This window comes from Rhinatrema bivittatum, chromosome 7, assembly GCF_901001135.1.
Source record: "Rhinatrema bivittatum chromosome 7, aRhiBiv1.1, whole genome shotgun sequence".
Classification (NCBI taxonomy): domain Eukaryota; kingdom Metazoa; phylum Chordata; class Amphibia; order Gymnophiona; family Rhinatrematidae; genus Rhinatrema; species Rhinatrema bivittatum.
The window spans coordinates 15,795,291-15,812,694 of NC_042621.1; the positions used below are offsets into that span (position 1 = coordinate 15,795,291).

The following is a 17,404-nucleotide window of genomic DNA, read 5'->3' on the forward strand; positions in this document are numbered from 1 at the left end:
GTTCCAGATTACCTAGGGATAGATCCTGACATCAGACCACTTTTCTATCTTTGTCTCTGCCATTATCCACAGTAATACCCTCCCCCAGCAAATTGCTTCAACTAGACATGAAGAAGTAACCAACAGTAAAGAAAGGCAGAGAAAAAAAAATGTTGAAATACTAACAGGTAGATTTTAAAAGGATTACGCGCATAAGTAATGCACGTAACCCTTTCAAAAACCCCCTGTGCACGCCGAGCCTGTTTTGCATAGGCTCGGCGACGCGCGCAAGCCCCGGGTCGCATGTAAGTCCCGGGGCTTTGCTAGGGGGGCGTGTCGGGGGGCGTGTCGGGGGGCGTGTCGGGGGGCAGCGTGACGTTCGGGGCGTTCGGGGGGGGCATGTCTGGGGCGAGGTGCCGGCCCGGGGGCGTGGCCAAGGCCTCCGAAATCGCTCCCAGGCCGGGGAATCGCGCCCGGGATAAAGGTAGGGGGGTGTAGATAGGACTGGGGGGGTGGGTTAGGTAGGGGAAGGGAGAGAAGGGAGGGGAAGGGAGGGTGAAGGTGGGGGGAGGCCGAAGGAAAGTTCCCTCCGAGGGGCAGGGCGCGCAGGGCTCGGCTGCACGCAAGGTGCACAAATGTACACCCCCCTGCGCGCGCCGACCCCGGATTTTATGAGATTCGCGCGGCTACGCACGTATCTTATAAAATCCGGCGTACTTTTGTTTGCGCCTGGGTGCGAACAAAAGTACGTGCAGGCGTACATTTATAAAATCTACCCCTATGTGCAAAGCACCACGCCCCCAACATGCCCCTGGAACGCCCCGAACATCGTGTCGCCCCCGACACGCCTCCCAATATGCCCCCCTATCAAAGCCCCGGGACTTACGCTCGTCCCGGGGCTTGCGTGCGCGCAGAGCCTATGCAAAATAGGCTCGGTGCGCGCAGGGGGGGTTTTGAAAGGGTTACGTGCATAACTTATGCGCGTAACCCTTTTAAAATCTACCTGATGTTGTGCATATAAACATCCCTTAATACTTCATGTTCAAGTGGGGCATCCATGCAATGTCAATTTATTTTCCAAACACTGAAAGGCAAGATGATGACTTTGCAAATTTTATCTGGTTCTGGAGTTTTTTCTTTCCATGCACTTAGTGCCGGTAACTTTCAAAGGGGCACGCGGGCACTAATGTAGACGCCCAGGTATGCAGCAATTTTATAACATATGTGCACATATGCACGCATGTTATAAAGTAGCCTAGGCACGCCTGTGCACCTAAGCTTGTGCCCACCCAATAGCATAAATTGGGTTTGAGCTGTGCAAGTAGGGGAAGTTTATAAAAGGTGCACATCTGGTTTCACCAGTTTGTCCGCCAGTCTAGAGCTAGGTCCTCCAATCTCCCTGGTTCTTTAGCATGCACCCTCCTACTTACCCCAGACCCCTCAAAACCCTCAGGGATGGCTGCATGGCACTGGACCTGGGTGCGTGCCCAGGCGTGTAGTACTTGCACGTACTTCTCATGGCTCCGCCCTGGAATGCCAATGTCCTGCCCACACCCCTCCCCTTTGTTCTCTGATGTGAGAAGTGCGTGCATCGACACTTTAAAATGGGCAGACATGCATATGTCCTACATGCGTGCGCATCTCCTGATTTTGGTGCGTGCCTGGATTTTAAAATTAACCTTTGATTGTGAGCTTTGTAATATTAGAGCATGAATTTGAAAATTGAAGAAAGCAAGATAAAATTCCTCCCCATTTGTCTTAACAGCGTGTAAGACAGCCTGAATGATTTGGAATTAGTGCATCTTTTGCTTAAGGTTTTTAATTACTTGCCACTTCTGGAAGGGAAAATATTTAAATAAGGAGTAATGCCAGACACCTTGAAAGGATCCATAATCAAACCAATTATCAAGAAAAAGAACCTCGACCCACTAAATCTCAGCAACTATAGACCAGTCTCCAACCTACCCCTAATAGCCAAACTAATCGAAAAAACAGTACAAAAACAACTATCAAACCACCTCGAAAATAACAACATCCTATACCCAGCTCAGCACGGATTCCGCAAACATTACAGCACAGAAACATTGCTATTAGCTCTATCAGATAATATCTTAAGATTTGATACAGGAACACACTACATCCTGGTTCTATTAGATCTCTCTGCAGCATTTGACACCGTCAATCACATAATTCTAATCGATAGACTAAAGGAAATAGGACTCACTAATAAAACAATAAAATGGTTTCAGTCATACCTAATCAATAGATGTTTCCAGGTACAAATCAAAAATGCACTCTCAGAAAAAGTCACACTGCAAACAGGCATCCCACAGGGATCAGCCCTTTTGGCAACACTCTTTAACATTTATCTCCTCCCAGTCTGCCACCTACTAGCAGGACTCAGAATCATTCATTACATATACGCTAATGATATACAACCTAGGAGTAATAGTTGACCCTGAACTAAACATGAAACAACACATCTCACAGAAAATAAAGGAAGGATATGCAAAACTTATGATCCCGAGGAGACTAAAACCTCTTTTAACGACAAACTATTTTCGCACTGTTCTACAAGCAATGATATTCACAAGCACAGATTACTGTAACTCCCTGCTATTAGGACTACCTCAATCTACAATACAGCCACTGCAAATACTGCAACATTCTGCTGCTAGAATTTTGACTGGCAAAAAAAGAAATGACCACATTACAGGAACACTTGCTGAACTTCATTGGCTTCCAATAGAACAAAGAATACAATATAAGGCATTATGTATAGTCCATAAACTAATCCACGATGAAAAAGCCGACTGGCTTAACACAGCACTACGCGTCCATGTTCCACAGAGAAACCTGAGATCTGTCAATAAGGCTCTTCTAACCCATCCCCTCTGTCAAATCTACACATCTCACGCAAGTAAGGGAAAGAGCACTGTCACTGGCTGGTCCCGTACTATGGAACACCATGCCACTAGAAATAAGACTGCAGAGTAACTTGAAAATTTTCAAAACAAATCTGAAAACCTGGCTATTCAAACAAGCGTTCTATAAAGACAAAGAGAACGAGAAAAACAGATGAGGAATAAAGGCACACCAAAGTCAGAAGCTGTTATTTTAAACTAACAATGCATTGTAATGGTAAAACCAAACCGCCTAAATGTTCCCAACAATCAAGCTTAACATACACACTTAGTTTATAATTATGAATTGTTACCGTCCAATGATGGCACTTAACCAAGTTGTAATCTATACCACCCATATGTTCATTGTTGTGCCCTTATGTAAACCGTTGTGATGGTTAGCCAACTTAACGACGGTATAGAAAAGTTCCTAAATAAATAAATAAATATTCTGAAAATTTTGCCCAATTTTAAATTTAATTATTAGAGGCAAAATTTTCATGATGCCTTAAAGACATGTTTTAGCTCATACATTTTTTTTTCTAGTGTAATTTTTTTTCATTTGAAGGAGTGACAGGAAATTAAAGGCCTTGCAGAAAATATGTGCTGTTAAAAAATAAGTTCATAACCCGCATGAAATGTTTTTTCTTTTTTTCTTTTATTCTTTTATCATTCACACAATTGAAAATGTGCAGAATCCTCGGTCACTGATATATCATCAAAAATTTATAACACACTGTTCACGATAACAAAACTTTTAAGAGAGGAAAGTGATGTTTCATAAAATTCATTCAAGGCACCATCCAGGTTGCCTCATTGTTTTTTAATCATGAACACCACCATCCCCCCTGTATTAAATTTATTATTTTTATTATCCCAAAAACGTGAGGTGTCACATGATGGAATCCCTTTAAATAAGGATGCCATGAACAGGAACTTAGGTTCGCCATTTTTTTTAACATACAGGCAGCGCGCTGCGAGCTTTTTTAAGATAGAACTTTTGACTAAAGTATGATATTATGGATTAAACAACGTTGGAGAGCTTAGATGAGCAGCAGATGAGTGGCGTCCCCTGACGAAGAAGACATTCAAAAGTTGGCCTGGTTGGATAAAAATGCTTGTGCCGAATTGATGTCTCAGCATCTAAATTAAAGCTAAGTATTGCTCATCAAAGTTGATTCAATTTTTAAGTGAAGAATTGACGGACTGTTCCTATTCATGTCAAAGATGTACTTTTCACAACAGTTTCATAAAATATAAATATTTAAAAAAAAAGTTTTTGAGATAATAAAAATAATAAATTTAACACAGGGTGGACGGTGGTGTTCATGATTAAAAAACAATGAGGCAACCTGGATGGTGCCTTGAATGAATTTTATGAAACATCACTTTCCTCTCTTAAAACTTTTTTTGTCGTGAACAGTGTGTTATAAATTTTTGACGATAGTGACCGAGGGTTCGGCACATTTTCAATTGTGTGAATGATAAAAGAATAAAAGAAAAAAAGAAAAAACATTTCATGAGGGTTATATAGTGTGATTTGTTTCTGTTACCCCCATTTTGTGGATTGTTTGCTGGTTTGTGTTAAAATATTAGTGGCAGTAACCTGACATATAAGTGATTTGTACTATAATTTATACTGGCCCTTTAATCTGACCCTTATTGTTATGTGGAAATAGAAACTGAGCCAGATACCTGGAACTACAAATCCGAGAACAATTTATTTATTTTATTTATTTATTTAGGGATTTTTTTATATACCGCGGCACGTTAAAAACATCACCTCGGTTTACAATGAACAATAATTCAGCAACAGGCTTTACAATCAAATGAATTTAAAATGAAACATAACAGATATCAATTAAAACCAGTAAACAAATGAAAATCATATTATACAATGGAGACGTACCTAAATGGGAAGGGTATATAACGGTAACATTATATATAACTTGGGCTATATATAACAGGAGATGTATATAACTTGGGAGTCTGTATTTTAGGATAGATCCATGGATCATGATTTGTGTTTATGATTTGAATTTATGATTTGTAATTCCAGACCTGGATAAATCACCTTTTATCGTGTCCATGATCTATCTGTCATATTTCTTTCCTCTGAGGAGCTGGTCTCAGCATGATCCTTCATGGCACAGGGGCTATCCTCAAGCAATGGACAGACCAAAAGGAGATGCATGGTTTGAGTCTCACCCCAGTCGCAGGTCTCAGATCTTGACCAGTATCCCCATTTTGCCATGTTGGCTCTTGATCTGATAACCTGGGTATGGAGGTGATTTAGAGCCTTCCAGGTTTTTCATTCCTCTTTTACGCCCCGCAGGAAGCTGCCCAGTTGCTCTGATACCCACGTCAGTTCTAGTAGCAAGATACCCAAATCATGCCTCCCACACTGGACATGGATATGCCTTGATTTTCATGGTTCTTTTCCTTTTCATCCCGTTAAGGCTGGGCAAATGTCTTTAAAGGAGGTTTGCAAACTAATTCCAGGAATTCAGACAAAATTCATGGGCTTGTCAAATTAGTCCATTAACCTTTTATTTAGGAGATAGGTGAGTTGCTATGGATCCAGATTTCCATGGATCAGTGATTTCCCTCTGATCTGCTTTGGATTTATGAAGATTTGCCCAAAATTTTTGTGTGGGGGTGGGGGGAGAAATCCTTCTGACTGTTTTCTTGTGGATCTTGGGGAAATTTGGGGGTTTTGTCAAACTCGAACCAAGCTGAAATCTGTTTGGTTCATGTTTAATTCAAAATAGTTTGCATGTCCTTGTTCCCCAAACAGTAATGGTCTTTTGTTGTGGCTCATGAAAGATGCTTTCCTGAAGAAAAGTGGCACATGGGTATGGATCTTCGATTGGTTCCATCTTTGTTTGGAAAGTTAACATTACATTTTGCCTCACACACAAATTCAGCGCATCACTCTATGCACCATAAAGAGACAGAAAACCTATTCTGGTGAGGAACAGGAGCCTGTCCTTATCCAATCCTGTCGTGTATTTATTATGTTTATTCCTGGAATGGATTTTGCAAAGAGTGAGTGAAAAACCTTTATGCAAATATAGCCTATAGGGAGGGTGATTTCTAAAGCCATTTTTCACGGAAAAACATTGTTTGATCCTCGGAATGGGAATTTAAAAAATATAGCTTATCCAATATGCAATATGCATCGGGTCTACATGTGTGCGCTTTTACTTGTAGTGTGAAAGGGGCATTCTTGTGGGTGCGGTTGGGGAATGGGGATTGGAATTACTTATCTGATTTCAAGAAAGCATAGGGAGATCCCTGATAGAGTGGTAGGGATTGTAGAGCTGAGCAGCTGGCGTGGAATTGTGGTCTTTTTCTAGGGGTGTGCATTCGGATTGACCGCATTAGTGAAACGCAACTCATTTTTTTTTTTTACTTAAAAAATTGATTCGACATAAACGATCGGATTTCCCACATATCGAACATAGATATGTTCGATATGTGGGAAATCGCGATTGTTGAGCCAAAATAAAAATATAAACCCCCTCACCCTCCTTAATCCCCCCCCCCCCCCCGACTTACCACAACTCCCTGGTGATGGAGCGGAGTGAGGACGCCATTTCTGCAATCCTTGGCGAGAAGCATGTGACGTCGGCGGCACGTCGAGTGACGCCGGCGTCACGTGATTCCCGGCTCGTTCGCGCCGGACGGCTCGTTCGGCCCAAAAAGAACTTTTGGCCAGCTTGGGGGGGTCAGGAGGCCCCCCCAAGCTGGCCAAAAGTTCTTTTTGGGCCGAACGAGCTGTCCGGCGCGAACGAGCCGGGAATCACGTGACGCCGACGTCACGTGATTCCCGGCAAGTTCGCGCCGGACGGCTCGTTCGGCCCAAAAAGAACTTTTGGCCAGCTTGGGGGGGCCTCCTGACCCCCTCAAGCTGGCCAAAAGTTCTTTTTGGGCCGAACGAGCCGTCCGGCGCGAACTTGCCGGGAATCACGTGACGTCGCGTCTGAGTGACGCGGCGCCACGTGATTCCCGGCGAGTTCGCGCCGGACGGCTCGTTCGGCCCCAAAAGAACTTTTGGCCAGCTTGGGGGGGTCAGGAGGCCCCCCCAAGCTGGCCAAAAGTTCTTTTTGGGCCGAACGAGCCGTCCGGCGCAAACTCGCCGGGAATCACGTGACGCCGCGTCACTCGACGTGCCACCGACGTCACATGCTTCTCGCCAAGGATTGCAGAAATGACGTCCTCACTCCTCGCTCGATCACCAGGGAGTTGTGGTAAGTCTGGGGGGGGGATTAAGGAGGGTGAGGGGGTTTAAATTTTTTTTTTGCACATATGTACATATACCCAACTCATTGGATTTTTTTTATGTCCATATTGGCCGCAAGTGGGACCCCCTTTCAGACATAAAAAATATGAACATAAAATTTTGCTCTGCACATCCCTATCTTTTTCTATTTTTTTTTTTTTTTCATTTTCAAAAGTGTGTAAATTCCTCCCCACCCCACCAAAAAAGCTATGCACACACACATTAGCAGGCATAAATGTGTGCTGGTAGTTTTGGGTGGATAAATTTCAAAGGGAAAGTATATGTGTGCTTCCCCTTGAAAGCTGATGCAAAAGCCCACAGGAAAAAAGTACCCGCCAATGTGAGAAGTTGCAAAATTTACTCCCAAATTGTATTCTCAAGGAAAACATATTGAGAATTCCATGCAGATACTTTAAACAATGTTTAAATGTGCATTGGGTAACCTGTTTTGTTCTATTATTTGGTCCTATTTTTTCAGGTCATATGACAACAAAACCAATCTGCTTGCAAGATCAACTTATTCGAGTTAACTCTTCATTCTGTGGTCCAAGGGTAAAACATTTGCCTGAAAGTAAAATATGCAACACTAATGCCTGTCCAGCATAGTAAGTGCAAAACCCATGTATTCCTTTTAATTCTGTGTTGCCCTGTTTGTAAAGTGATTGAAGATTAAAACTACTAGGTTTGTGCTATCATTTTTAAAGGACTGAAAATCATGTTGGCATTCCTTGTTTTGTTCTTTTGTATTTTCCTATCCAAAATGGCACAAAAAATAACAATAATTTCAATGGTGCCAAATAAATTAACAATAACCTCAATGGTGCAAAAAATTAACACAATTTCATTTTGTTCCTGTATTTTAGCCTGTGCTAAATCATTTGAGCATACTCTAAAATACAGAAATGAAACAAAACAACCCCCCCCCCCCCTCTGAAAAAATAGTTAAATGAAAAACAAATCAAAGCTATAGATTTTTTCCCCATGCACATTCTTAAAAAAAATACTTCACAGCACTGTGTACGAAAGATGTGCAGCCCCCAAATTTTCAATTCAGTTCATTTTTTCATTTTCGGGGAGAGGGAGTAATTTGTGTTTTGGTTCCTTTTTAATGTTTATTTTTGTCGAGTTTATTTGCTGAACTGAAATAAATGGTAAAAAAAAAAAAAACCCAACAAAAAAACCCCCCAAACAAACAAAATGGATCTCCCTAGGCCCTCGGACTCCCACTGCTGCTGTCTGGGTCCCACCCATGTCAGTAAGTTGGGGGCCTATGTCTACTTGGCTGTGCTGAGCTAAGTCCAGCTGAGGTCCCCCCCCCCCCCCCCCCCCCCCCGCACATTCTCAGAAATGAATCAGGCCCGAGATCTCCTTCAGTGGGGATCTGGAAGGGGCAGGAGTGGTCCCCACTCACTCGCTCCCTGGCATGTCTTTTTAAAAAATGGTGCCAGCTGGCCCTGACACCAGTGCTGAAGCGGCATGAAAATGGTGCTGGGCTCTGAGCTGGCTGCTTTTAAAGAGATACGGCAGGGTAGGGAGTGACCCACAAAATCTGAAGATAAAAAACAAAAAGAGATTTGGCTGGAAAATGCATTAAACCCTCCCCCCCCCCCCCCCCCCCTCAAAGCCTGGCTGCACAACCCTGTTCTTCTACGCTCAGAAATCAACATTAAGATGGTAATTTTGGAACCGTCGTGTGGGCGCACATATACTGGCTCACGCCGAAGGACGTGGCCATTTTATAACATACGTGCATATGTATGTGTGTATGGTAGAAAATAGGATGTATGTACATACACGTATGCACAACTCTATATGGCACATATGCCGCCTCTACTGTATAATTGAGGGAATTTTATAAGGGACGTACGCCAATGCCATAGGGAGTTTTCCCAGTTCATCCAGTTAAGGGATAGAACTTCTTAACCCCATTAATTTAATAATCTCCCTTTTCCCCTCTTAGCCCTGACCCTTGAAACCCTGCTGACTAACTTAGATTTTTTTTTTACGCAGCAGGGGACCCCGGTGTGCACTTGTACGCAAAAATACTTATGCACACATTCCATGTTAAAGTCCTGGAACGCCCATGCCCCTCCCTTGCCCCACCCAGACTATGAACACGTCCTGCCCCTTTTTTGTGCGCAGACCAGGAGATACATGCATTCGCAAGCTGCTTTTAAAAGCTGCTCGGCACACACTGGCCAGGCATACTTGGATACCCCCCCCCCCGATTTTGGGACGTGCTGGGCTTTTAAAATTCACCCCCTACTGTCTCAAAAGCTGAACTCATATTACTGCAGTTTGCATTGTATAGTATTTTGCAATTCATAGCCATAATTCTGTTCTGCTAACCCCTGTGAGTAGCTTTTAACTCTACTGATAGCATCAATTAAGTATTCTGCTTATGGTGCAGTACACACATTTTATACATTATTGACAAATTTTTTAAATTAAATATATACTAGACATATTTTTTATTTCTAGTTGGTCAACAGGTGAATGGAGCACATGTAGTGCAACTTGTGGTGAAGGCCAACAAACACGACTTATTCAATGTGTCCAGAAAAAAGCTTTCCAGAGGGAAGAAATAGTTAGCCATTTCCTCTGCCCTGTAAGCACACCACCCCAAGTACAAGGCTGTAAATCCCAAGATTGTCCACCAGAATGGAGCACTGGACCTTGGTCTCAGGTAAGGAAGATAAACCATCTATTGTACGGAAAATCTTCTGGCTGAAAATGATCATTTTAGGGATGTGTAGGGAGAAGATTTTCGTTTCATTAGGGATATTCATTTCTTTTAATTTTGTTTTCTTTCTTTTTTCTTCCTTGCTCAGAGGTTTGTGCACATGGTTCTATTGTTGCATGCTCAAAACAACACTTTGTGTACCTCACAAGCTAATTGCACAAATTGGCAATTTGCGAGCACAGTTTCAAATGTGTGCACAAAAAAGGTAACTTTCAAACCGACGCAAAGGCGCACATGTGCCCAGTGATGTGGCTATTTTACAACTTGCACACATGTTATAAAATAGCCTGGCCGCATGCACATGTGCGCCAGATTTTAAGCGGTTGCATGCAAATGCCGCATCTACTACATAAATCAGGGGATTTTAAAAGGGGTGCGCCTACACCATTTCCAGTTTTACCAGTTTGTCTCTAGTTCACCCAGTTGAGAAAGAGGTCTTCCAAGCCCCCCTGGATTAATAGCCTTCATTCTCCCCAGGTATCCTGGGGAGAATGAAGGCTATTGAGCTGCCTGTTTATCATTATTTTATAACTTACATAGCATCCATCGCAGAATTAAAGTTACATGGCAGGGGGCCTTGGCATGCACCGGATGCACACCTCAACGTCATGCCCCATAATGTCCATGCCCCGCCTAGAGCCTTATATTGTATACGTGAGGCTCCCCATAGCCTCACGTATACAATATAAGGCTCTCTCTCTCGTTCATAAGGCCTTGTACAATCCCGAAATGAATTGGTTTAATGACACCTTCCGATTTCACCAATCTAATAAACCCACTAGACACATTCATCTCGCCACCTTGCCCACCACCTCGCCCAAACTCTACAAATTAACCTCCACGAGAGCCCGTGCGCTATCGATCGCCGGGCCTATCCTCTGGAACACAATGCCAGTCGAACTTCGCCAAGAAGAATGCTCAAAAACTTTCAAGCGAAAACAAGACCTGGCTCTTCACCAAAGCATACACTTAAATTCTCCTTGCTCTCATCTATGTTCCCCCCTTCTCTGTTCCCCCCCTCGACCTTGCTTTTACTAATAGTGGGTGAGTCTCCCCTCTCGTCCTGGCTTTTCACTAAAGCATACACCCAACCTCCCCTCCCTCCCTTCTGTGTTACCCTACCACCCTTCCTATCTCTCCTCCCCCCCCTTCTCCTCTCCTTCTCCCCCTCCCTGCACAATTGTTAAATTATGTTATTCCCTATAATTGTACATATTGTATATACCTGCAAACTTTGCCTACAATAATTTATTAACCTAACTTTTTTCTTCTGTCACTTTCCCCCCTCCTTGTTTCCTCTTTTACCCTTTTGTAAATATGTTATTTTAATTTTAGTTTAAATCTTTATTTCCCCTACCTTTCCTTTACTCTCTAGTTATAATGTTTCAATATGTTTCAATTGTATAATGTTAAACATGTTCGATGTAAAGCGCCACCACAGGCACTAGTTTCATGTTACGCTGTGAACCGATGTGATATCATTGATGAATGTCGGTATATAAAACTTTTAAATAAATAAATAAATAAATAGATCATGCCCACACCCCACCCCTTTTGAAAACTTTAGAGATGTGCATACTGCAGCATTTACGCACATATCTGAGCCTGACAGTATCGCATCCCCTAATTAATGCACATGTCAGGCTTTTAAAATTCACCTCAAAGTCCTTTTTGAGCACACAACTGCATGCACAAATTTCTGAAAACAAATGCAAATAAAAATGTTCTTTCTTATCAGAAGCACTTATGATTTGGTTCATTCCATTCAGAATGAACCAAAAATTGGCATTTTTGTCAAAAAAAAAAATGCATTCGTTTCAAACAAATCCACATCCCAAATTATTCTGATCGACAGTGACTTTGACCAGTAGCACCTAGAAAACTGTCAGGCTTCATCCCATTTCTTTCCTAAATCCCTATCGTAATACAGGCTGCAGCATTATTTCTATTTTAATATTAAATGTGTGCATAGAAAAACTGAAAAATAAAGCTGGAAAAGATCCCTACTTGTAATCTGGGCACCTCCGCAGGATTCACTGTACCTATATCATCCCAGCCAAATCTTTGTCCATCCTGTTCTTAAAAAGATCTCACCACTTTCTTAGAAAACTTGTTCCTGTGCTTCCTTATACTTGCCATACTGGGTCAGACCAAGGGTCCATCAAGCCCAGCATCCTGTCTCTAACAGTGCCAATCCAAGTCACAAGTACCTGGCAGGATCCCAAGAGGAAGATAGATTTCATTATCTAATCTAAAGTTCCCCAGTAGTGAGTTACTCAGCTTAAGTAATTGTACTGAAGCATCACCCCAGAGACAGCCCCATCTTTGTACAGAAAGCCTGCATGTTCACATATCTCCCCATGAAAAGATACCGGCATCTCCTCCACACAAAACCAGAGTATGTTTCCATTCTCCTTTCCTAGCATAAAGTCACGGCTTCTCCATTCATAGAATCTGAATCCCTATTTGCTACTCTGGGTGAGGAAATGAATTTAGAGTTTGCCCTAAATTCAAACCTGGGCCGGCCGGCCTGCCTGCCTCCTTCTTGTTTCATCTTCCAAATTTATGCTATTGTTCTTTTTGCGGATATTTCTGGTGGACCACCACAGTACTAACTGTCAATACAATTCACCATCTCTCTCCTCATAGCCTTGTTAGCTTCTGATCTAATTAACAAAACAAAGTTGCTGGGCCTGGAAGAGACATTCTCTATGCCCCCACTGTTACTTCCCTGAAGCAAACCCTTTCTTTCCTATTACATATGATGCATTATTTAGTAATAATTAACCCATATGATACAGAATCTAATGATTAATATTTGTCATGATGCAGTTTTAATGCTTATATAATTTATTGCTGTTAATGGATTTTCTGTGAAATGTGTATTTTAGTTGGGAGTAAGATTATATCATACTCATAACCAGATTGATTATGTTGTTTTGTGATTTTATTGTATTGTGGTGCCTTACCTAGACATATTTAAATAAATAAATACAGTATTAGCGCTGTGGGTGTTTTAAGTGATCACAAATATAGAGAGGCTATTAGGTGCTAATGCAAATATAATACGGATCTCTTGAATTTTGAGAAGCTTATGATGAATTGAATTGTTCCTTCTGTCAGTGTTCAAAGACTTGTGGGAGAGGAATTAAGAAACGTGATGTCTACTGCCAACGTTTCAGCACTTTGGAGCCACGAATCTTAGCAGAGAGCATGTGCAATCGAGACCTGAAACCGGAGTCCCAGCAGAGCTGTGTGCTAGTACGCTGCCCAAAGAACGACAAGCTCCAGTGGGCAGTTTCATCTTGGAGTGAGGTATTGTCATATACAGGTTTAGAAATGAGGAGGGAAATGCTCTCAAGAAACACACAAGGAGGTCTTGATGTATAGAGCTCTTTATATCCAAAAGACCGCCATTAGAAACCTCCATGTTAAGAAGATCATGAGCAAGTATAGGCCAGCTCTCTAATTTAAACTGTTTTATACATTATTTCCTTGCTGTCACTGGCTTTTATCATAATCAAAATGTTTTAAATCTCATTTCTGTTTAAATTATATAGTATGCAGAATATGTTTAAATTATATAGCATGCGGAATCAAATCATATTTCCATATGCTCACCACTGGTCTTAAAGTTTGCTACAGCAAAACACCCATCTAGAAAAATTGTTACTTATGGGATCTACGTATTAATGAGCATTGTGTTAAAGGTACATGTACAAAAGCATGCTAATGTGCACTATTTGCATGCACATTAACATTACAACTGTTTCCCCAGGGGCAATGCTAACATGCATGCAAATAGCTAAAAGTTAAAAATTGAAATGATCTCATTAGAAGATCAATGTACTGAAGAGCACTGAATTTCACAAAGTCTGATTCATATCTAAAAAAGTTGTGCTTAGGGGCACAAATTTCCCTTTTTCCTTGTGGATTTTTGGCTTTGCTTGTAGTAATCTTTACATGCCTAAGGTTACGCTTACAAAATTGTTTGCAAAATTTATTTATATATTTTAAATACTTAAAGCCCGCATTATGCAATAAAACAGATTCTAAGCAAGTAACATCAGTATAAATGCAATAGATACAATAGTAACTACAAAAATCATAGCAATTAATTAAAAACTCATCAAATAATGTCTATTAAAAACAAATTGTTGCAACTGTCCCTTCCCGACGGCTTCACTCCGCCTACCTTTCTTTCTTTGCACCTCCTCTCGCTATGGATGGACGCCTGGCTGCCGCGGCGTCTGCCTGCCGTCCTCTCCAGCGTCCTCGGACCGGCTTGGGCGCTGCCTCCCGCCATGCTCCGCTGGTACCTTAGGGCGCGCGCGCCGCGCGACCCTCACTCTTATTTCCTACTTGGCGCGAACCTCAGGGGCGTCCCCCTGTGATGATGTCACGTTGCCCGTATATTTAAAGCCTACGATGTTTGCTAGCCTTTGAGTTAGCAAGGGGAATCTTATGGATGGGATTTGCTCTCCGTACCCAGCTACTCTGCTTCTCCAATCTTCCATTGGACTCTTAACGCTAATGGGGTACCCGCTCCTCGGGGGCCTCACTTGCTTTTCAGGTCGCTATCAGAAAACCGGTTCTTGCTCCTCGAGGGCCCATGTTCCCTGACTCGCTGCCTGCTCCTACTTTCTCTTCTGCCTGGAAGGATTCGCTATTTTCAACACCAGTGAGTACTACCATTTTCACCTCAGAGCTGTTCCTTGGAACCAGGTACTCGCTCCTCGGAACCAGGTACTCGCTCCTCGAGGGCCTGCCTCCATTCCAGCCCTCGTGCCATCTCCTACGTGGAACCGCTGTGTGAGTACATTACCTTCAAGCCTCTCAGCTCTCAGGGATCAGGTACTCGCTTCTTGAGGGCCTGCTGTCCCTATCCTGGGGTTCTCCATACTGGGGCTTTGTGCATATTCCACTGTACTCATTATTCTCAGTTCTTTGCACTACGGCACTGCTACCGGAGGAGTCGCTGTTCCAGCGCCTGAGGGATACTAGCCCAGCCGGGCTACTTCAACTACTCATCACTGCCACCTCTGGTGGCTACACCACACTGTTTAATAAAAGATCAGTCTCTGTGTTTGTGTGTCCTCAGCTGAGCCTGACCTGTGGCCCCTCATTTAATGACAGGAAAAAAATATGCTTGAAATCACAAATGTTCCAGAATGAACACTCATCAAGTATAGCCTTCAGATGGGTCAGAAGACAAGTCCTGATAGATTACTCATGCATGGAAAATTGTTATGGTTGTGGACCCCTGGGCCAGGATGAGTGACGATAGGACCACTGAGGGATTGCCCCCAATGGGTCTTGTCTCCGGTAGGTGGAGCTGGTGAGGACAACCTGGCAGGACCTTAACCTATATCAGCCCTCGTTCCCCACAGGTTGAGCCCTTGGGTGCCGGGGCCGGCAGGACTTAGGTGCGGGTACCTTGAAGAAGACGATGGAGCTGAGGATGAAGCAGGGTCAGAGGTCTGGGTCGGGACTGGCAGTGAAGATGCGGAAAGGGATACAGTCCGAAGATCTGGGGCAGGCAGCAGGCAAGCAAGAATGAAGAACCAGGCCAAGGGTCAAGACGGGCAGCAGACAAGCAGAGATGAGCCAAGGTGAAACCAGGAGATCAAGCTGAGGGCGAGGTCACAGGAACTGAGGAACGAGGAGGAGGCTGGAGACAGGAATGAAGGCATGGGTAGGAAACCAGGAACTGGAACGCCAGGACAGGATATAGGAGCTCGAGGACTGGAGCAGAAGCAGGAACGGAAGCAGTATCAGGATCAAGGCAGGAACAGGTACAAGAGAATTCTGGAACAGCAACTAGCATTCTGAAGAGATGAACTGTTACAAAAGCAAGGAGCTGGAGACTTCTGTGGGGTTTAAATACCCCTGTAGTGTGACATCATCTCCCGGGGTCAGGCTGAGATTTCCCGCCATGGCCCCTTTAAAGGGTGGAATCTCCCATACGCACACACCTAGGAAGAGCCCTGCCGGCTGGAGGAGGATGGCGTTTATGGTCACATGGAAGGCCACGGTTGGCCTGCCGCGGAGTGGGGCATGCTGCACTGGACTGCAGCGGTGGCTGTCGGTGAAAAAGGTAGGGGGATTGGCCGAGGCCTGCCGTGGCTGGTAGCCGCAACAGTACCCCCACCCTTACGTCCCCTCCCAGAAGGGCCAGGCTTGCTGGGGTGTGTGCGATGGAAATGCTGAAGTAAGGATTTATCCAAGATATTGGATGATGGTTCCCATGAGTTCTCTTCAGAACCAAAGCCTTCCCAGGAGATCAAATATTCCCAGTGCCTGTGATTACGACGGACATCCAGAATATCCCGAACCTGGTAGATAGGGTTGTCTGCAGAAACAACCTCTGCAGGCTTGGGTGGAGTGGTGTGGTATGGAGAGAGTATCAAGGGCTTCAATAGGGACACATGGAAGGAATTATGTATCCAGAGACTGGTAGGAAGCTGTAAGCGATAGGTCACTGGACCCAGATGTTCACTGACAGAGATTGGACTAATGTACCTAGGTGCCGGCCTCATGGATGGAACCTGAAGGTGGATGTGGTGGGTGCTGAGCCAAACCCTGTTCCCCGAGTTAAAGAGTAGAGCAGGACGATGACGCTTATCCGACATGCGCTTGGCTGAATTGGCAGCTTTCAACAGGTTAGCGTTGGTAGTCTCCCACAACTCGTGCATCTGTTCGGCCGTGAGCTGGGCTGATGGAGAAGGTACGGAGAGAGGTAAGGGCAACAGAGGCCTTGGATGCTTGCCATGGACAACTTGGAAGGAAGAAGTCCCAGTGGCAGGATGGACATGTGAATTGTGCGAAAACTCTACCCATGGCAGTAGTGTGGACCAAACACATAAATATATAGGGAATCTTATATAATAAACATGAAAACTTTAATATATCTCATTAATTCCAGCTTACATCATTTTTCAATAACACATTTGCAAAAATGCATGATATATTAATTTATTCATAAATACAGAATCACAAGTACATATTATTGATACAACATCAATACAAGACATGTGCAAAATAGCATATTTTACTGCCCCACCATAGTACCAGATGGTTAACAATTCAGAATAAATATCTTAAAATATCCCATACAGACACACTCATTCATACCTCAAACATTCCCCACCCAATAAAATCTCCACAAATCAAAAGGCTATACCCACCATTTAATTCATCACAAAATAATTGTGCTTAATTCCTCACTAATTATATACCACCACCCCTTTATTCTAAAACTTTTATGCAAAGACCCCCTTAATTCTTATCAAATGTCTTTACATCAAGCTGGAATTTTACATGTAAGCTGGAATTAATGAGATATATTAAATTTTTCATGTTTATTATATAAGATTCCCTATATATTTGTGTTTGGTAAACAATTAGGGGATCTGTGCTTTCTCTTTTTGTGATTACCATATCAAGTAGTGTGGACCAGTCATCATGGTGGCTCCCAACAAAAGAGCAGAGGAA

The 17,404-nt window shown here is 43.2% G+C and overlaps 1 protein-coding gene across 1 annotated transcript in view; it reads left to right on the forward strand.

Moving 5' to 3' along the window:
* Positions 1–17,404, forward strand: part of ADAMTS18 (ADAM metallopeptidase with thrombospondin type 1 motif 18) — a 209,733-nt gene that overhangs the window by 178,574 nt on the left and 13,755 nt on the right. The window contains exons 18-20 of the mRNA XM_029610622.1: positions 7,646–7,772; positions 9,649–9,853; positions 13,034–13,225. Of these exons, the coding sequence (XP_029466482.1) occupies positions 7,646–7,772; positions 9,649–9,853; positions 13,034–13,225 (524 nt within the window). The remainder of the gene's footprint in view (positions 1–7,645; positions 7,773–9,648; positions 9,854–13,033; positions 13,226–17,404) is intronic.